The sequence below is a fragment of the Melanerpes formicivorus genome, unplaced genomic scaffold (genome assembly GCF_026170545.1).
Source record: "Melanerpes formicivorus ecotype bairdi unplaced genomic scaffold, bMelFor1.0.p_v2 SCAF_6, whole genome shotgun sequence".
Classification (NCBI taxonomy): domain Eukaryota; kingdom Metazoa; phylum Chordata; class Aves; order Piciformes; family Picidae; genus Melanerpes; species Melanerpes formicivorus.
In genome coordinates, this window is record NW_027142358.1 from 24,769,244 (window position 1) to 24,791,817 (window position 22,574).

Sequence of the window (22,574 nt, forward strand, 5' to 3'; positions counted from 1 at the left end):
AGATACTGAGAGCGCAGGCTTTCAATTAGAAAGCTACACCTAGATGCATAATAATGCATTATTAAGGTGCACTTGTACCCCTGGGAGAAACAAAGCTGGAAGAAGCTATTCATCAATCTTTCTTACAAGCCAGCAAACTTCCTACAAAACATGCTCTTTCAAGTACAAATAAGATGTGAAGCATGGAACTGTAAGAGCTATAAAAATGGACACTGAAACAGAATTATTCAGGAGAAAACAGTAATCTGCGATACTTTCAGAACATCACATTTGCTTGGTACTAGTTTATTTTTCCTCAAGTCTTACATTTATTCAACAGGCATAAAACGGACTTCTCAAGCTTGTAATTGGACATATTATTTGTATTTGCTCTTCACCTTCCATTTCAACTAAATCTTAACATTCAAAAGTTTAGGAATATTTAGGCCGCTGTGTAACCTACAGTGTGCATCAAAGAACTAATGATCTTGATATTATGCAGCCTCAGACCAGATTCACACAAATCACTAAAATCTTTGCACTAAACACATGTAATTGCAGAATATTTTATCTCTGTATAATTCTGAAAGTAACCAAAGCAGAAAGAATACACTTTCTGTAAGATATTAAGTACAGAAAGGGTATATGTAGCTGAGCTATTTTTCATTTGCTCAAGAAAGGCTCGAGCTTTTGAATTGGCAATAATCAGAAACATCCATGTCCACAAAACATTCACATCCACAAAATCAAGTGGTAAGATTATTTCAAATTAAAGGTAAAAACCTCCTCCCTTTCTACTCTGGCCTGGTGAGACCATACCTAGAATCCTGTGGCCAGTTTTGGGCTCCCCAATTCAAGAGAGACAGGAATATGCTGCAGACAGTCCAAGGGAGAGCTACAAGAATGACTAGGGGACTGGAACGTCTCTCCTTTGAAGAAAGACTGAGAGAACTGGGACTGTTTAGTCTGGAGAAGACTGAGGGGGGATCTTATCCATGTCTATAAATATCTGAGACATGGGTGTCAAGAGGAAGTTGCCCATCTCTTTTTGGTGGTGCCCAGTAACAGGACAAAGAACCGTGGGCACAAGCTGGAATACAAGAGGTTCCACTTCAACACCAGGAGACACTTCTTTGTGGAGGGACTGCCAGAGCATTGGAACAGGTTGCCCAGAGAAGTTGTGGAGTCTCTGTCTGCAGAGACTTTCAAATGCCACCTGGATGTGTTCCTATGAAGCCTGCCCTGGATGATCCTGCTTTGGGGAGGCTGGGGTGGGGGGGAGGTGTGCACTTGATGATCTCTGGAGGTCCCTTTTAACCTGATCTATTCTGTGATTCCTAAGGGCAAAAGTCCTCCCAATTTGCCTCTCACATCACACTGTTAATTCAATCAGATTTAATTTCAGGAACAAAGCTGCATGTTTCTTCAATTGCATGTTTTACAGCTTTTTTTCAGCTCCCAATCAATACAGACTATTAACAACTCCTATGATATTCACTAAGAAAAAATAAAGAACTTAACTGACTATTAGCCCTTGATTTATCAGTTTGTCTCCATTTACCACAGAAAGCTCTGCAAATAAAACAATAACTTAGACTGATGGAGCATGACTAAATATCTATATTATGTGACAAAAATACAGTGCATGCTCAGAGTGCTGTTGGAGAAGTCATACCTGTGGGCACAAAGTCTCTATGTGGTTAGTTGCCATTTGAACAATTTTCACTCCATCTTCATTTGTTGACATCGAGCAAGCAAGATGAGCAACCTTAAATAAACAAACACAAAAGAGTTTTGTAAGCAAGTATTCATCCCCATACTCTCAAACTTTCCAAAAAAATGTCTGCAAGAAGACTTATATTATTTGAGGAAATTAATTTGACAAAGAACATAATTGGACAAGGAAGCACGGGGGAAATATAACTAAAAAGGAGTTGTGGAAAGAGGCAATAGTAACAAGAAATGTCATGACCTCTCCCCAGTTTAGGTTCAGCACACAGTAGATGGAGAGTAGTGTTTAGACAACATCAGGACATTTCAAAGAAAGGGCCTAAGGCTTCAGCTAGATTGCATATGACTATGCTTGTTAATTTTTCAGAGCCCTCCAAACCATGTCCAGTTTTAGCATTTTTTTTAAACTTACTTTTAAGACTTTAAAGATCAAATAACATTTGCCTTGATTTGATGTAATGAAACACAGAATGATTTATGCTCTAGGCTATCCATAGATCATTATTTTAATTAGTGACACAATTTTCTGTTGAAATGGTCACATCAGTACAATTTTAAAGTAAAAATGTGTAAGGAAACTTGAAATCTTTTATTATATACCATTGGAGATGCAGATTCCTTTAAAGTAAAAAAGATCTCCAAGGATGCTCCACAGTTCAACAAATTTGAAAAAAACTGAAGGAAAAAGAGCAGCTCATTGCAGCTCAACATTAAAAGGTTGTAACAGGCTTGACAAAGGCACAGGAGGGTTTGGGATACTGGAATTCAGCTGATTCTTTCATGCTACCTAAGTCAGATAATTTATTCCTCTCCATAGCCTTCACTGAGCTAACTGTTATTACAAATAGATCATCCCAATGTTAATGGAGACCAAGAGCTGCCTGAGAACTACAAATCTGCAGTGCTGCAAATACCAGCATAGGTATAACCACAGATATGCATAGTTAATTTGTAATTATTCAAAACTCATGTCACAAGTTCTACAGCTTAGCTAAAAAGTAGATCTTCATTCATCAACATTATAGGACAGTATTTCTAAGAAAGAACAATAGTTTCATGATGATCTATTAACAAAGGCTTTTAATAATTACAGGGAAACACTGCATAACCAAATTAATGACTTTCCTATCCAAAATTCAGAAGACCAAGTAAAACACTTTGTAATGAGGATGAAGGCTAGAATGCATGGCCTTTCCTGTACACCTATCATAGAATCATTCGGGTTGGAAAATACTCTTGAGATCATCAGATCCAACCATTAACCCTGCTCTACCAAGTTTACCACTAAACCAAGCGCCACATCTAAATTACCTTTAAACACATCCAGGGATGGTGACTCCACCAGCTGCCTGGGCAGCCTGTTCCAATGCTTGACTACCCTTTCAGAGAATTTTTTTAATAAATGTCTAGCCTAAAGCTCCCCTGGTGCAGCTTGAGGCCATTCCTTCTTGTTCTATCCCTAATTACCTGTGAGAAGAGACCAAAAGATACAGATAGACCAGAAGATACAGGGTGACCAGAAGATACAGATAGACCAGGAGAGTACAGATAGAAACAAAGGTGAAGACTTAAGAAATCCAGTTTTTACAGGTGCACTCAAGCTGCACTCCTATTTGTCTGAAATAAGATTTTCAAACATAGTATTTGATAAAAACTGTTTTCCATCCTCTGCTTCAGCTCTTGCCTTTTAAACTGTAGGTTACCTACAGATGTTTCGGTATCATCATAATACAACACTAAAACACATTAGTCTCTCTTCTCCCAACACACATTGTTTTTCTTTGGATTGAAACTCAGGGTTTTTTAATACTGGTTACAATTAATTTGGGTTGGTTGGAATATTTTAATTTCATTGTACCAGTCAGAGAGCTAGAACACTAAATTCATTCAAAGTGCATGAATATGTCATCGTATGTAAAAAGAATTCTACAGGGCTCATTGCAAATATTATTGATCTATTTATTAAAGAGCACCTCAATGCCTAGAGCGCAACTTTTCAAAGGAAAAAACAAACAAACAAACAAAAACCAAAACAAACCCAAACAAAACAAAGATAACAAAAAAAAAAAACCATCCCATCATCTAAATAAACAACAAAAAGAAAGGTGAAACAAACCATCTGGCCAGAACAAAGTAAACTCCCTCGGCAGCTTTTTCACTTTGCCATAAGCTTCCTCAGGATTTCCAATTTCATTTCACCATTTCCAGAAACTTTAATCTTTTGGGAACTACCACAAAGGGTACTCCTATTTATCAGTAAGAACATCTTAAGTTTGAGTTCACTGCTGTAAGCAGTAAATATTTTGTCCCCATCTTGATGTGCACGGAAGATACTGAGGCAGCTTGAAATCGTTTTTTATCCTGTTTCCCAATTGCACTGGCTGGAATGTATTAGTACAAATTCAGGCCTTGACATAAATGTGCCACAGAATCACAGATCAGGCCACAAGAGGTTTCCAGAGCTCATACACTCCAACCCTCTTCTCAAAATAAGAGAACAAACTCTAAACTGTGCAGCAGAACAGCGTCTGAGGACAAATGATGTGCATGTTACCATGATCCCACTGAAAATTACATGGGTGAAAAAGCCTACATCGTCTCTGACAAAACATGTTAAGCTGGGACAGATCTCTTCCTCCAAAAGTATTCTCTTTTACTTGAACTCAGCATCCATGTGGGGTTTTACATATACTGAAGAAAAACTGCTTCTGTTCTTACATGTCCCCTCCTGATTCTCCAGCTCATGAGCACTCTTTGGAGACTGCCCAATTCATAGCAGTGTTCTCAAAGCACAAGCAGCAAATTAAGGATATAAGCATTAGGATTTGATGTTAAACTACTTTACAACAACAAACTGAGGTCTGTATTGTTTACATTAGGTGTCTTTTACAGATCAATAAAGTTGGGGGAAAAAAAGTTGCATTTGGCTATTTTAAAATTAATAAAATTATGTTACATTTCTGATGGGTATTTGGAATTTGCACTACAGTGCTACACCAACAGTGAATTTAGTCCTCTGTCTTTCCTTTTGCTTGATATGAACAAATCTATTGTTTCCATTATAAAATAGGTAGAATTTTCTCCTGGCATGTAAGTGAACCACTTTTCTACCTGTAGCTTATGCATAAGAAAAAGGGTTCTCTATCAATCTCAGCAGGTGATTAGCTGTTCCACCCAAAAGACAATCCCAATTTCACCAAGTCAGTAGCATGATGGGGCTGTTCAGTCTGCAGAAGAGAAGGCTCTGAGGTGACCTAATTGTGGCCTTCCAGTATCTGAAGGGGGCCTACAGGAAGGCTGGGGAAGGACTTCTCAGGATCTCACGTAGTGATAGGACTAGGGGGAATGGAATGAAGCTAGAGGTGGGGAGATTCAGGCTAGATGTGAGGAGGAGGTTCTTCACCATGAGAGTGGTGAGAGCCTGGAATGGGTTGTCCAGGGAGGTGGTCGAGGCCCCGTCCCTGGGGGTGTTTAAGGGCAGGCTGGATGAGGCTCTGTCCAGCCTGATCTAGTGTGGGGTGTCCCAGCCCATGGCAGGGGGTTGGAACTAGATGATCCGTGTGGTCCCTTCCAACCCTGAATGTAACTATGAAACTATAGCTATGATCTCAACCACCAGTATGCTCCCGGTTAGTATTTTATTCACCAGCTGCAAAAGCAATCTCCTTATCAACACAGCCAAAACACAATAATCCAAATAATGGAAAAAGCCAAATACAAATAATGGAAAAAGCCAAACAGGGAGGGGGACAGGAGTGTAATTTGTCCAAACTTAGGGCAGGGCAGTAGAGGGCAAGAAAGAAATGAAGGGATGAAGGTGGACACGACAACACAAATAGATATATAGTCAAGCAACCCATTCAGGTCAAGACTAATCCTGAGTAGTAACAGTTCAGAAGATACTTCATTTGTAGGAGACCTACTGAGTACTGACCAAGAAATAATATTCAGTTTCAGCATTTCTGCAATCAGCATGGCTTTTGATAGAAATGAGATATTATTCTACATAAACTGATTTTAGCTGTTAGTCTGCTCTCCTCCAACTGAAAATGGAAAAAGGTACTTACATATTCTTTGCTTTTAATTTTGTGGTATAATGCACTATCTTCTACAAGCTTATTATGTTATTAGCTCCTAACATCAGCTTTATGAAAATGACTGCTCATTTAAAAAAAAAAAATCACAGAAAACAGAGGAGGGTCACCAATAAACTCTACACTTTTTTAAAAGCAAAGCCACAGAGATGTATGCATATCTTCTAGAGATTGCTGCAATTTTACATGCATTTATGATTGCTATGTGCATTTTTATCTCTGCAGCTCATATTCAGTGCCATGCTGACATCATGCCAGCTTCAAAATGAAAGTGCTGGCTTGAAGCACACCATCATGGGCTTAAAGTTCAGATGATAACATGAGAGGCTTCTTGTTCTGGGTGCTGCTTTCAGTCTCCAGGTTTGGGGTGCTGTCTTTTTCCACTGGGCTGGCTGAGTGCTGGAGTGGGGCAAATCATTTTAATGCTGGCTTCTGCCAGCAGATGTTGCTTTTTTACCAAGCCAATTTCTACCATAAAACTCCATTTCCATCCAGATTAAGTCAAACAGTAACACAGGTATTTATAAGCTGCTGCACGTTTACATGCTATTTTTCCATTGTTCACAGTATCACAGTACAACTAAGGTTGGAAGAGACCTTGAGGATCATCGAGTCCAACCTATCAACACATACCTCATGACACAGTATCTAAACCATGGCACCAAGTACCATGTCCAATCTCCTCTTGAATGCCTCCAGGGATGGTGACTCCACCACCTCCCTGGACAGCCCGTTCCAATGACAAACAACTCAGTCGGTGAAGAACTTTCTCCTCACCTCGAGTCTAAACCTCCCCTGGCACAGCTTGAGACTGTGTCCCCTGGTTCTGGTGCTGGTTGCCTGGGAGAAGAGACCAACCCCCTTCCTGGCTACAACCACCCTTCAGGTAGTTGTAGAGGGCAATGAGGTCACCCCTGAGCCTCCTCTTCTCCAGGCTAAACAATCCCAGCTCCCTCAGCCTCTCCTCATAGGGCTTGTGTTCAAGGCCTCTCACCAGCCTTGTTGCCCTTCTCTGGACACATTAAAGTGTTTCGATGTCCTTCTTAAACTGAGGGGCCCAGAACTGGATACAGGACTCAAGGTGTGGCCTAACCAGTGCAGAGTACAGGGGTACAATGACTTCCCTGCTCCTGCTGGCCACACTATTCCTAATGCAGGCCAGGATGCAATTGGCCTTCTTGGCCACCTGGGCACACTGCTGTTTCTAAAATGCTTTATGATAATTCAGGTAAAAAATCCTATTATTTCTTTAAAAAAAAAAAAAAAAAAAAAAAAGCTTTTTTTTGGTGGGAATAAACCACATTTACCATATATGATGTTGCTTCCCCTCTCTTCTAGCTTTTCACCTTCCACAAAGATTTTTTTAATCTGATAATTTAGCTGTTGTGGGGCACTACATATCTGAAGCCTCTTTGCTCATCTTCTGGTTCCTTTTGCACTTCTCTTACATGCCTGCCTCTGTTCCATTTTCTGCAGAAGCAAATTATGTAGCACTCCATCAACACCACAACCACTACTGATTCAATAAAATTACCTCTACCTTGTGCACCAGAGGCTTATTACTGCCCCTGTTGAACTGTAGCCAACTAGCTTGTTAACATGAACTCCTTAGAGCATTATGTAACTTCAAATGTTTCCAGTAATGTCATTTGTCAAGCATGCTAAAAACTCCATTTCTGCAATTAATTAATAAAGGGTATTTGAATACCAATAGACCAGGCTGCTCTTTTTTTTCCTTTTTTTTCAATCCATGTGTATCTAGACTAATTCACTGAAACCATTTTATTTCAAGTTCTGTGTGCTCATCCAAGTCTTAACTGATACAAGTTTATTTAGGTGGTGGTTTTTTTCAGATAAACTGGAAATGGAAAATAAGAACTGAAAATAAATTAAACACATTTTGTATCTTTTTACGTGTTTCAGTATATCATTTCCAGTATCTCTTTCCTTTTGTGTGAACATTTCCTTTTTCCCTTTTCTCCCTGCCTGACACACTCTGTCTCCTGCACCTAAAAGACAGAGACAAATACCACACATAATAAGCTGTTATTAAGATTATTCAAGACTTTGGGCCTTTTCCTCTATAAAACAAAGGTAAGACCCAAATATATGCAAGAACACATCTTTTTATTATGCAAGTATTCTACAAAACAACAGCCATTACCCTTGCTTTCAGGATTTTTCTGTTAGACTAAATAGCATACAGTTTTTTCATCCCAGTACCCAAGCATACTTGGGTGACCTTTGTTTCCCCCAGATGCAAAATCTTAAGACTCTTCCTACTATCAGAGTCAAAATCATTGTGTTTTATGCCTCTGACTGGTTAACTGAGCTGGAAATTGATCCCAGGAGATGGAGCTTATTTCCCAAGATGCATACATCCTCTATTATTTAAATCAGCATGAGCTAAGACTTAGTATGCTAATAAAATGAAATCACATAGCTCTCACTTAGCACTTAATAAATATTAGTGGAGCAGAAGAGGAAACAGACTTTTTATCAGCAGTGTAATTGCTTAGTTACGATGCCAGCAATTCCTTCATTCCAATGCAAACATTTTCAGTTCCTTGAGAAAGTAGGACATCAGACAAACAAAACAGAATTTTTAGTTTTGAATGACACACAAAACCACAGTTTGTTTAATAGCTCTTTTAAAAGTTCAAACTAGAAGCAGATCACTGCAATAATTAGATATTTACCTTTCTATTTAAAGTTGTGCCTTAAGCACTTAGTTCTGACACAATTCCTTGTACTGGTTATACATGCTACAGATTAACATTTTTATAAATAAAAGGTCATGCATAGTAAGCATAAATAAACTTGGCAATCTATGAAAAACAGCATTCACCTTTGGACATTTACAAATAACCACTCAGAAAGGTAGGCAATGCTGTATCACAAATACTTAACAAAAAAATACTTATCACCTGCCTCAGCAATGCAAAAATTGCATAGAATCATTGAATGGTCCAGGCTGGAAAGGACCTCCAAAGGTGATCCAGTCTGACCTCCTCACAGTCAGCAGGGGCAACCCCAACTAGAGCAGATTGCCCAGGGCTTCTCATCATAGTATCAGTCAGTCAGGGTTGGAAGGGACCACAAGGATCATCTAGTTCCAACCCCCCTGCCATGGGCAGAGACACCCCACACTAGATCAGGCTGGCCAGAGCCTCAATTTTTAATATTTTTTTTTCCCCAGCACTGGTGTACCAGCTTGCATTTTCAACCAGTACAAAATATGAATGTTTGCTTATGCCTTCATCTTCTGACTTTACTTGCTTCCTTTGCTGTATGTAGAAATAAGCATAAATACTTTTCTGTTTTCTCTGGTGGCATTTTTGTAGTCATCTGAATTTACTTCCATATTTCCTTTTGAAATCTCACAGATCACCAAGAATCCACAGACCCTGCACTAAGGAAGACTGATCTAAACTGTGCAAGCAGGATAATTATATTTTAACATCAGTGTCTGTGACATTTGGAAGAAACACGCCAGACATGATGTAAAAACACGATGTTGTTTTAATTTTTGCCAAAATTAAGCATGGCCCCAAAGAAAAGAATTAAACCATTTGCTCAACAGTTTCCAAAGTACATCACCTAGAACTGCAACTGAGACTTTCTGCACCAAAATCTAAGAAACACATATGTCTGGTGCTATGCTTTATCCAAGGAGAGCCCAGTTTAAAAAGCATGTGTTTAACATCTCATCAGATTATTTCTTCAGAGTATCATTAGAGGGCTTGGAAAACTACAACTTTCTGGAATATGTATTTTTTGCAGTAAGAAGCAATTCATAGGACAATGGAAATCTAGAATGGCTAGGAAAACCTAGGAAGGGACCTTTGAGATCATCTACTCCCACCTCCCTGCCATGGGGCAGGGACACCTCTCAGCTAGGCTTGGCTGCTCACATCCTCATCCAACCTGGCCTTGAACACCCCCAGGAAGGAAGCAGGAAGAGTAACCTACTCCAGAGTCACACTACCCTTTGTACTGAAGAATTTCTTTCTAAGATCCAGTCTAAAGCTACTCTCCCTCCACTTCAAACCCCTTGTCATATTGCTAGACACCTTTACGAAAAGTCCCTCTGCAGCTTTTCTGTAGGATCCCTTCAGGTATTGCAAGGCAGGTCTAAGGTCCCCCTGGAGTTTTCTCTTCTCTAGGATGCACACACCTTCTCCCTCAGCCTATCCTCACAGCAGAGGTGTTCCAGCCCTTGGATCATCTTTGTGGCCCTCCTCTGGACGTGCTCCAAAAGCTCTGTGTCTTTCTTATGATGGGACACCAGAGGGGGTATACATTAACTCAAATCAAATAAATTCCCATACAACCAAATTTTCAAACTGAAATTTAAAGATAGGAACATGATTTGGAAGCTTTCTATGAAATACTCAAGCCAATTGTATTTGCAGTAGCTACAACGCAGTACATTACTCACTCATAATGAAGTACATACATGCCTGTATACTAGATAACTAAGTAGTCTGTAAAGCCAAATAAATGTGACACTGCTCCAGCAGTAAAAACCTAATCAGTGTTCCAGGCACATAGTATATTCTTATGCATGACATTATGGCATTGCTGCATTACAGTGTAGTCTTATGCTTTCACTATAGGCTACATTTCAAGTATGTTGTAAAAATATGTAATTAATCTTCTCATTCATTTTTACCCTTCCTTTATCCCTTAAGTTAATATCTACGTTTTTCTCAGGTTTATTAGTTTTTCTTCTGCTCTTTGTGAATGGTGTCATGAACTGTGTCTCTGCAGCTATTGTGAAAGCCATCTACAGTCAGCCAATTCCAATTGCAATGGAGCAATCTCCTAGCTCCATCTCAATGGAGCAGTCTCCTAGCTACCGCAGCTTATATGGAATAAATGTTGTACCAACATAGAAGTTTTTTGTGTCACTGGCAGTCCATTTCATGTTAATTCAAATCCTGGACTCATTTTTGCAAATGTCATCTCTGGTCTAGGAAACGTAAAATTCATCACTAAGGAAAACAAAACTGTTTAAAAGCCTTGTGATCAAAACTCACATTTAAAATCATCCAGATTTCAATGCAGTCTGAGGCACTATGTGATGGATTGGGTTATTCACTGACAGAACTCTTAGAAAGACTGTTTTCTTTACAGTACACTGGCCTTGAAAAAGGCAAAGAAATTCACTATTAATCACTATAATGTGATGCACAGATAAGGAACAATCCTAATGCACAGTAGACACCCAACAACAAGAAGAGTAAGGAATGTGGGGATTACTAAGATGCTTGAAAAGAAACAAATTTCTGTGCAAGCAAGCCTACAATTATAACCTATAAAGGATTTCTAATAAAGGGCTGAAAGGGTACATGTTAATTAAGCTAAATCTCAGAATGGTGTTCTGAAATTTCCACCATTGCTACTACTGTCCATCTGTCCCTCTCCTGGACCAGCTGGGTGAAAGACAACTGATAGTGTTTGTGACTGAGGACAGTTCACTAAGAGGAAACATGCCTAGATAATTTACTTCAGTCCTTCTGAGCCTAGCAAGGAGGTTCACTGTGTCTAGCAAGAACAGCCTGTGTTTTCAGAAGGAGGAGGTTGTAGAAATATGTCATGAACCCAGTATTTTGAACTCTTGGCTAACAGTAAAAATCAGTCTATTTTAACAATGTTAAAAGGTGAGCAATGTGGCCTCCTTGGAAGTAACTATGTTGACCTTTTTGCTTGAATTTGTTGCTCAGTTTCTTTTAAGTGGCTTCTGTAGAGGACAAATTACATCAAAAGCAAATACTGAACAGTATATGCCTTTTACATCAGCTAAATTGTCAAAAACACCCAACTTCCCTGTTAAAGATGACTTGCTTTCCTCATAATCAGTATGTTTTCTTGACATTTTTCCCTGCTTGTGTGTTTGGTTGCTTTGTTAGTTGCTGTTGGGATGTCGGTATTGTGGGTTTGGGTTTTTTTACTTTTTTTTATTTTTTTTAAGGAGCATTCAGCCACTATTCTTTTATTTATGTATTTGTTTGCTTTCTGTTGAGTTTATATAATGAAAGGATCTGTAATACTTTTTGTTTTCTTGCCTCAAAGGCAAATTATTAGATAATTACTCTAACTATTGTGCAGAAACTGCATTTCAGCACAGGAACATTTCTCAGCTATTTCAGTGTGTTCATGAACTTCTGTTAGTAGGAACAGTCTTGTAAAAGGTATCACCTTGGCAGTGGCAGAGGGAAAATACTACTTCAAAAGCCTTTTGGCAGTGGCAAAATACCCAGAAAGATTCCTAGAAAAGTGATTAAATTAAGCAAATGAACAAGTTGCCTGATCCTCTAGAAAACACTTTTAAAAACACAGCATGCTTTGGTGTTATGGGCTGAGATCAATCTGCCGCCGGTATTCAACATCTCAAACCAGGTTTTTTGTGTTGCTTTTTCTCCCTCCTCTGTGGGGGAATAGGGGCTTGTGAGACCTGGCTTTGTTAAATCAGGACATTTGGGTTAGAAGGGATCATTTAATGCCACCTCCCTTGTCATGGGCAGGGACACCTGTCATTAGATCAGGTTGCTCCAAGACCCATCCATCCTGGCCTGGAACATTTCCAGGGGTGGGGCATCCACAGCTTCTCTGGGCAACCTGTTACAGTGTCTTATCCTCACAGTAAAGAATTTCTCCTAGTATCTAGTCTAAATCTACCGTCTTTCAGTTTAAAACCATTGTTCCTTGTCCTATCACTACAGGCTCCTGTGAATAAGATACATGTGTCCCTCTTTTTTATAAGCTCCCCTAAGTACTGAATGGCTGCAGTAAGGTTTCCTAGGAGTCTTCTCCATGCTGAACAACCCAAACTTTCTCAGCCTTTCTGCATAGGAGAGGTGTGTTCCACCTCACTGGTCATTTTTGTGGCCCCTCTCTGGACCCATTCCAACAGGTCCATGTCTTAGAGAGGCTCAGAGCTGGATACAGCAGTGCAGATGGGGTCTCATCATGGAAGACATAATCACCTCCCTCTATCTGCTGCCCACACTTCTTTGGATGTTGCCCAGGATGCAATTGTCTTTCTGGGCTGCAAGTGCACAGTGCAGGCTCATATGTGATTTTACATCTCCCAGTATCCCCAAGTCCTTATCCATAGGACTGCTCTCAATCAATTCATTCTCCAGTCTACTGATACAGGTGATTGCCTCAAATAAGTTGCAAGACCTTGTGCTTGGCTTTGTTGAACTTCATGAAGGTCACATGGGCTCACTCCTCAAGCCTGTCAAGGTCCCTCTGGATGACACCCATTCCTTAGACATGTTAAATGCACCAGCATGATGTCATACACAGACTTACTGAGGTTGCACTCAGTGCCACTGTCAATGCCATTAATAAAGCTAATTGAACAGTACCAATCCTAACACAGACCCCAAAGGATATCACTTGTTACTGATGTCCATTTGGACACTATTGACTGCAACTCTTTGGATGCAGCCATCCAGCCAATTCCTTATCCATCAAATAGTCCATCCATCAAAGTCTAATCTCTCCAATTTAACAACAAGGTTGTTTGTGGTAGTTTTAGGCTACATCTTTAAAATTTTTCACAGATCTTGAACAGAAAGTAGTAAAATGTAAATAAATCACTACTGTGTGTAAAAAGGAAAATAATCATAGTTCTAAACCATCCCATTGGAATGGTAACAGACTTAAGATACTAATGTAAACAAACTCTTGCTCTTCTCACTTCCTTGGGCTGGGAGATACTAACTTTGTGCTTCTGCTTGACCTTGACTGAATTGTTTTGGCTAAGTTCTAAATTCTCTGCTCCTTTCTCTTGTCTCTTTTATGTACAGGGAGGTAAGGGGGGGCAGGGAGGGAGAAGCTATAAGCTTTCCCTGGTCTTTGACCAGGGGGAATCCTTGTGCTGTTCATTAGTTGTAAATATCTGTAAATATTGTATATTTGTACATATCTGCAACATTTCATTATAGATTGTAGTTTTTCTTGTAAATACAGTTTTCATTTGCTTCCAGCTGAGCTGGTCTGGCAAATTTAATGTTGGGGGGGAATTTTCAACCCACCACAATGTTGTATAGGACCATACAAGAAGTAAAGACAGACAACTTCTGCTGCACTTTCCTTATTCACTAATGCAGTTAACCCCACTGTAGAAGGCTGACAAATTACTCAGGCATGATTTGCCCTTTGTGAAGCCCTGCTGGCCATTTCTATGCACCTTCCTGTCATTCATATGCCACTTGAGTTCTCTTAGCCTGAGGAATAACAAGTTAAAGGCTCAAGTTTTAGGCTGGAAATATGGGTTCTAAAAGAAGCAAAATGAATATAAATCTATTCTCTATGTATAAATGCACAAGTCTATGCATACACATATGTTAAACATATGGGTATGTTTCTCTGTCCTCAAGAACTTGAGACCCACTGGCCCAATACAGGCCCAATCATTTGACTATATCTAATAGATACAATTCTGACAGTTTGCACAGAGGGTCACATAGAATGAAAAAGATTAAGCACCTCCACTGACAGGAATAAATCTCCTCCTTCCTCAGGTATCACAGTATCTATGCTCAGCTGTCAAATAGAATAGAATAAAATTAACTAGGTTGGAAAGACCTTTTACGTCCCAAGGGGAAAAAAAACCTCCAAGCTTTAACATGCAAAGACATTTAAGCAGCACAAACTTTAGCAAACTGATGTTAATATTTTGACGATGTGTGTCTTTAGCACCTTGGGAATTATTCTGTTATAGGGGACTGGCTCCTTACAGATCAGTACTATTAAAACTGTGAGACTTTCGGTGACATAAAATGGAATTACAATTATCACAAATTTTAATAGTCTGAGGAACTTCTAAATCTGGTGTCTGCAGTAATACAAGAGAAAAAGACACTGACTTGTGTCAGCTGTCTTTACACTCATCAGCAAAAACATTAAGTGGTTATATTATCATGAGGAGTCCCTGCTGAAGCAAGACAGTTTTCCTTTTGGACCTCACACAACTTAAAGCACATCCTACCTTACTGTACTAGTGACTGACATTTTAGCTGTTGAAATATGTCCCTCAGACACAGAAAGTCTGATAAATCTTTGGGTTGTTTATCTTGTATTCCCTTGCTTCACACTTAGGCAATAAAGGCTGTGATTAAATGGATTAATGAAAATGTCACCATTTATCACCTGAAGCTCAATCAGTAATAGGAAAGTTGGGCTTTATTTGATTAATTACATAAAGGTGCAAAATTTCTCACATTATGTATTCAGGACTCACTGCAAGATGTTGGAACTCTGTGAAGCACAAAATAGCAAGGTTCAAAGTCTTAAAAGTTTACATACGCTTAGAAGTACATGCTTGAGTTTAAACTACTTCTGTTGAATTAATTTTCTTCACATTAGCTCCCCCTTAAGCACCCACTTCCCTAGGTCCAAAGCATCACAACTTGCCTGTCTTTAAAGGCTTCCTTCCATCTCCCTGCCACCTCTCAATTGCTGTTGCCATTTTTGCATTTACAGCATCTGTGCATTTTTCCTGCACTACTTTTTAGAAATAATTCCACATCCCCTGCACAAATGCCATTACAATCTTTAGGATTCCTTTTTACATGCTATCTTCAAACAGCCAACCAACCAGGGCACCACCTGACAACAGAGTGTTTATAGATTGTAACTAGAAAGGCTCTCTATGCTGTTTATTGACACCTGTCACATCATCTGGACAAGCAGGCCAGTTTGATGAAGGACTCTTGAAACATTCAGCACATAAATGAATTCTAGCTGAAATGGAAAAGCAGGCCCTTTAGACCTAACTCTTGAGTTTACTGGCACTGTGTCCAGTTCTGGGCCCCTCAGTTTAGGAAGGATGTTGACTTGCTGGAACGAGTCCAGAGAAGGGCAACGAAGTTAGTGAGGGGCTTGGAACACAAGCCCTATGAGGAGAGACTGAGGGAGCTGGGGTTGCTTAGCCTGGAGAGGAGGAGACTCAGGGGTGACCTTATCGCTCTCTACAACTACCTGAAGGGGGGTTGTAAACAGGCAGAGGTTGGTCTCTTCTCCCAGGCAGCCAGCACCAGAACAAGAGGACACAGTCTCAGGCTGCGCCAGGGGAAGTTCAGGCTGGAGGTCAGGAGGAAGTTTTACACGGAGAGAGTGATTGCCCATTGGAATGGGCTGCCTGGGGAGGTGGTGGAGTCGCCGTCACTGGAGGTGTTCAGAAGGAGACTTGACAGGGTGCTTGGTTACATGGGTTAGTTGATTGGGTGGTGTTGGGTGATAGGTTGGACGCGATGATCTTGAAGGTCTCTTCCAACCTGGTTTATTCTATTCTATTCTATTCTATTCTAAATTTGTGTTTCAGACATTAAAAGTTTGAGTTTTCAAATAGTGGCAGGAAAAAAAAATGAGTAAGTAAAATAAGGAAGTGTATTTTTTTGTTTTGTAGTTAGATTGGCACTGCTTGCCATTGGAAAGGAACCTCCAGTGCCCAGATCTCATGGATGTGCTAACTAAACCCTGCCTGAACAGGCAGGCTGCACACACTGGTCTCTGGTGAAAGTGAAAAAGTCAGTCCAGATCAGGTGAAGGCCAAAGGGGAATTCTGAATCACAGAAACTGAGGATGCATAGAAATCAGCAAACTGAAGGAGGTTTTCATCTCAAAAACAAAGCATTTTTTTAACTAAGTAAATAATTTATATTTTTAAGTGTGTGATAAGACAGTTCATTTGTCAAAAATAGATTCTGAAAATTAGCATGGTAATGTAATGAAAGTCCAACTCCCATTCATAAGTACAGATCATGATTAAAAGTGCTTATCTTATTTACAAAAGAATGTCCTCCTAGTCTGCTGACAAGTACATTTTATTCCCAAAATGCTGACAGTATCATAGAATCATAGAATGGTTTGGGTTGGAAGGGACATCCAATGGTCAACTAGCCCAAGACCCCACAGTCAGCAAGGACATCCTCCACTAGATCATGTTGCTCAGAGCTCTGATGAGCCTGACCTTGAATATCTCCATAGATGGGGCCTCAGCTACCTCCCTGGGAAACCTATTGCAGTGTTCCACCACCCTCATGGTAAGGAACTTGTTCCTAACATCCAATCTAAATCTCTCTTCTCTAATTTCACATACATATTTACTTTTATGACTCAAGATTTTTTCCCCTTTCCATCTTGTAATTTAATCTTAAAAGAATTATTCCATAAAGAGAATTCACCTTTAATAGATAGATTGGATGTCCTGCACTGGAAACATTCATATTAACTGGCAAACTAGGTTTTTAACAAAACTCTATACCTCCTGCATGCTTTTACTGTTCTATATCAATATGTGACAACACCAATTCACGTGAATGTATGTTCTGTCTGTTACTGTCCACTATTAGTAACAGACTCAACCTTAGAAATCCTAATACCTAGAAGCCAGCATTGTCAAACTGTAATACAGTCAAAACTGATAAACATATGGGCAAGAATTAGGCAACAGGCTGAAGCCTCAAGTTTATGTATCAGAGAAGCAGATCTGAAGTCAATGTTACAAGCTCCATAGAATATGATATATTAATGTACTGAGAGGAGAGATGAGGAACACAAAGTTCACTACATCACTGTCTACACTTCTTCTATTAAATCTCTCAGCCTCTGCTTGGTACAACTGACCTTTAAACACTGTAGGGGGAGATTTGCATCTGTACCCAAAGAAAAGATAATCAGAGGATTCTTGCCTGCTCCCATCAAATTCCTTTTTTAATCTCAAGTTCACCCAGCCTATCACTCCTCCTCTCAGAAAGCATTACATCTTTTTGATAGATTAGCTCACAAGAACAGCCTGTCAGCTTTTCCAAACAAGAAACTTCTAGTCACCAAGGATCTGCTTTTTCCTTTGAGTCTAACTGACATTTCAGCCTTCTTTCTTACCTTTCTTTTGATCACTTCTATGAATTTGCTCTCTCAATATCAGAATTTCTTTTGACTTTGGTAAAAATGAACCACAGGCTAGGAAACTATATTCACTAAAAACAAGTGTGTCTGACAGGGGACTATAAAGTACAACCAAGTCCCCTCAATATCTTATTATTCTTTTCTCACAATTTAATAGTTTTACACAGGGTTTATATTCAGACCTGACTTTGAAACTTCCTAAAAGACTGCTTGAAAATATTTTCATGTACTCAAATACTTCAATTAGATTTGCAATTTAATTGTAATGTTTTAAATTGAAAGCCATTTCAAAACATTTCAAAAAACATTTCAAAAACACAAACATTTCAAAAAAGTCTGTGAAACCTCAAAGGACTTAACTTACAAAAAATATTTTAATCTGAATTGTTGCATTTTAAAAAGGAATTCTGATTTATAACAACATTTTCTCACAGAAATGTAACTTTTGGGAATTTACTTTAGTCAGGACTCACAGACAAAGACACAGAGTTCAGACAGGATTCTAACCCAAACCTGGTTGCATCTCCAATATATCCTAGTTTTTCTGTGTCACAAAATCAATATTCAGCCTTACAAATATTTGAAAGTGTGTGAGCAATAAAATGAAGGCACTGTAGCCTAGAACAACCTCCATCTAAAGAATATTTAATGTGACCTCTGGTACTCATGCAAATGGTTCAGATGCTGAGCGTCCATTTTGTATGTGGGAAGTGTTCAATGTAACAGCTAAAGTGGGCCTGCCAATGTGTTTATCTTTTTATTTAGTAACTAGACTATATTGCTTCCTCCATATATCTGAAGATATTATTCACATTTACAACTAAGAGATTCTGTTTTGTGTAGCTCTTGTGCAGCTATAACAGTGCAAAGACATTAACCAACCTATCACAGAGACTTCGGCCCTGTTTGATATTTTGAATACAAGCACTGTCCACAAAACATCAGCCAATTCTCCTGCTAAGCACGGCTAACATCTTATATGCATGTAGATTTGAACAGAAGCAAGAATGTCTGTGGTAAGAGCACAGAGTAGTTAATAAATTCAGCAGACAGAAAACATAAGAATACAAGGAAGAAGACATTACCTGTAGTTGCTATGACCTTTGGAAGCCTGATTGCCCCAGATCTAGCGTGAGGTTCAATTTTCCCATTTCACTGATGCTGTGTACTTCACTGGCTTTATAGAATCATAGGATCACTAAGACTAGAAAAGACCTTTAAGATAACCATAATCCAAGTACCATGGCCACTTAACCATATCCTGAAACACCACATCTACACTTTTCTTGAACACTCCCAGGGATGGTGACTCCACCACCTCCCTGGGCAGCCTGTTCCAACACCTCACCACCTTCTCAGTAAAGAAGTTTTTCCTAATGTCCAATCTAAACTTAAAACCATTTCCTACTCACCTTCTCACTGGTCACTTGGGAGAAGAGACCCACACAAGCCTCACTCCAACCTCCTTTCAGGTAATTGTAGAGAGCAGTTACACCTCTCCCCAGCCTTCACCTCTTCAGGCTAAACAACCCTAGATCTCTCATCTACTCTTTGTACGACACCGTCCAAAGCCCTCACCCGCCTCATTGCTCTTCTCTGGACATGCTGCACAACCCCTATGTCTTTTCTCTGCATATATTCTTCTCTACTGCATTATATTGTTATGTCTTAAATCAATGTTAAAAGAAAGACTGGAATTTCCAAATCCTAACTCAGAAGAGATATATCTGTAAGAGAGATTAATTCCTAAGATGATTTACAGAGGTCACTAGCCTGTTTGTTTGTTAAATTACAGTATGAGCAGTGAGTCAGCATAGCTGGCAATTTAACTTTGCTTAATTAACTAATTTACTTTCTTCTTTCTCAAGACCAATTTTTCTATTTCAGAAGTTTATATTTTCAGACTAAAGTAGAAACCACAGACAATCTCTCATGATAATTCAACTGGTAATTTTAATTTCCATATCAAATTGTGAGAACCTTTTTTTTTACTGTCCAACTAGATCTATCAGATTTAGAAAACAACACAACATCATAACCTATTGTTCAAATACCCTTGATCTTTCAAAAACAGATGCAAAAAATGCACTCAAAACCAGGATACACCTGAGAAAAAAAATGCTATATGGAGCATAAGATAATGGAACATAATGTAATGTCTCAGAACAGAACAACACTCACCTCCCAAGGTACAATGCATCTTATATCTACAAACTACATCACAGTATAACTTAGGTTGGAAAGGACCTCGAGGATCATCGAGTCCAACCTATCAACACAGACCCCATGACTAGACCATGGCACCAAGTGCCATGTCCAATCTCCTCCCAGTCTCTGGGAAAAAAAGGCTGTAGCATTCTGTGTGGGATTTGTGCTTGGGGCACCTTGGTATCAGGGGAGGCAACTACTGGCATGGATCCTGTAAGCTTCGAGAAGTTCCCCAGCTCCAAGTCAGACCCACCTCTGGCCCAGCCCGAGCCAATCTGCACTTCTTCGATAATGTGATTAGGAGAACAAAACCTGTTGGGCAAATTGTTTTGTGCTGGAGAGGAGTGGGATGTGGTAGAGATAACCATGGCAACAGATGTCAGTGAGGAAGGATGGAGGGAGGCATGGTGGAGCAGCCATTTCCCTTCAGCTCAGGGTGAGATTGGGCTGAGTCCCTGCAGCCCTTGGAGATCAATATGATCATCCCTACAGACTCAGGGCTTGAGGCAACCTCATTCTGCCACTTGCCCTCCTCCACAGGCAGACTGCCAGTGGCAAAGTAAACCCACACGATGTTGCCTCTGGCTCCCACAGACCTGACCTATGGCTTAGCCTGACCCTTGAGTCACATCCTGGCTTGCCTGCTCTGGTGCACTCCAGAGGAAACTCACCCTCAGCCTCCATGGTGATTGCAAAGGTGAAAAGATGACATCCCAGCTGCAGGCTGTGCCCTGGCCGCAGCCTTTCTTGCCCTTCAGCAGCCAGGACCCCTCTCTGTCACATCCCAGCCACAGCCCAGAGGTAAGGCTGGGGCAGGCACTTCCACTCACCATTTCCACAGAACTGCAGTGAAGAGGATCAGTGACATTTGGAGGTCCCTAAATTTGGCTTCCCTTCTGAAGCAGGATGAGCTCTACCTACTTCCACAGCACAGAGATGTTCAGCTAACATATCTGAACCAAACTAGTCACTTAGTCAACAAAGACACTGGTGCTTTGTATAAGCAAGGCAAATCTTCTTTGGAAATTTTGTATCTTGGGTGAAGAGTAAATGGGGTAAATAAAGTTTCAAATTAACAAACAAACAAACAAAACCCACAACAGAACCAAATGGCAGAATGACTACCTTAATTTTTCAACTTAAAAATAAAGGACAAAACAAATGAAATAACATGGGCAGGTCACGTGGTGTCTAGTGGCAATGGGAGTCAGTATTGTTAGCACGTGGTTCAACTTGAGCAGACAAGTTACTGCTTAAACTGGAGACAACACAAGTATCAATGGTTTGTTTTACTTAAAAATGGACTTGCAGCCTAATCCTATAACTTCAAAATCATTGCACTGTCTATCACTGTTGAACTTGCTGGCTGCAATACTAAACTCAATTTTTATTTGTCTGACTACACAAATACACAGGTCTTTGTGGACCAGATTCAGAAATTTATTTTACAAATTTCTGTAATCAAGTGAAATATCATGAAAGGAAAATTAAACACTGATGGTTTTATCAATATGGCAACAACAGCATTTAGAAAGGACACATCAGAGTAAGTAATAAAACTATGCTGATTCAAACAATGGCTCAGTGATTATTTTCAGAATGCAGTATCATCTCTTTATTACAATGTGCTATTCTGTATCCACTCTTAAATTGGTATCATAAAACTCATCATTGATGCAACACTAACATCACCACCCTGGCTTCAGGATGTGCCCTGCAGCCTCGTAGCTGTGTGACACATGTTCAGCTGGAACAGTGTGCTTGACAGGACAGAGCCAACGCTGCATTTTGAAGAGGAGACTTACTGAAGTTAAACTCATGACTGGATTCAAGAAAATTTATGGTTTTTAAAAATATGATTCCTTTAGTTTGGAGAGAATTAAACTTCAGCTCCTACTGCTGATTTCACGACAAGTATCTTCAAGTGCAAAAAGTGACCATTGCACAATCAAAGGAAATAGTCAGAAAACTTTCTCATGCCATAAATAACTTTTCGAAGAGCAATGTCAAAATCAAGCAGAAATGGGTGTACCTGTTTCCATACATGGAGATAACGGAATAATGCCCTCCCGGAGGTTGCCAAGAAAGAGCTAGACTATTAACCATAATGTATGTTCAGTAGGGAGACCATGACATGTAGGGTTTAAGATTCTTCCAAAAACTGAGGTAGCTGAGAATTCAGTAATTCTCAGCAGGTACTGATAGCACCACTTTTCTCAACCTCAGGAACAAGTCAGCAGGAAATTGGGATAAAGCTGTAAGTGAGAAATTTCCTCATGGTCACATTCTCTGAATTAACAACTTTTTCTTCATCTTTTTCATGCATCTTTTACCGAGTTATTCAAACAAGAAAATAAACTAATTAAGATTTGCAAAAGGACCTATAGTAGTAGGTTCAGTCTAGGGAGAAGAGATCTTAAAGACCATGTAATTCCAACTACCCTGCCATGCACAGGAACACTTTCCACTAGACCAGGTTGTTCAAGGCCTCATCCAACCTGGCCTTGAACTCCTCCATGGAGGAGGCATCCACAAACTCCCTGGGCAACCTGTCCCAGTGTCTCACTGCCCTCACTGCAAAGACTTTCTTTCTAATCTGCCCTCCTCAAGTTTCAACCCATTCCCTCTCGTCCT

General features: G+C 39.8%; 1 protein-coding gene across 2 annotated transcripts in view; it reads right to left on the reverse strand.

Moving 5' to 3' along the window:
* CTNNA3 (catenin alpha 3) overlaps positions 1–22,574 on the reverse strand; it is a 414,270-nt gene that overhangs the window by 111,885 nt on the left and 279,811 nt on the right. For both annotated transcript variants that reach the window (XM_068140126.1, XM_068140124.1), the window contains exon 10: positions 1,655–1,747. In XM_068140126.1, the coding sequence (XP_067996227.1) occupies positions 1,655–1,747 (93 nt within the window). The remainder of the gene's footprint in view (positions 1–1,654; positions 1,748–22,574) is intronic.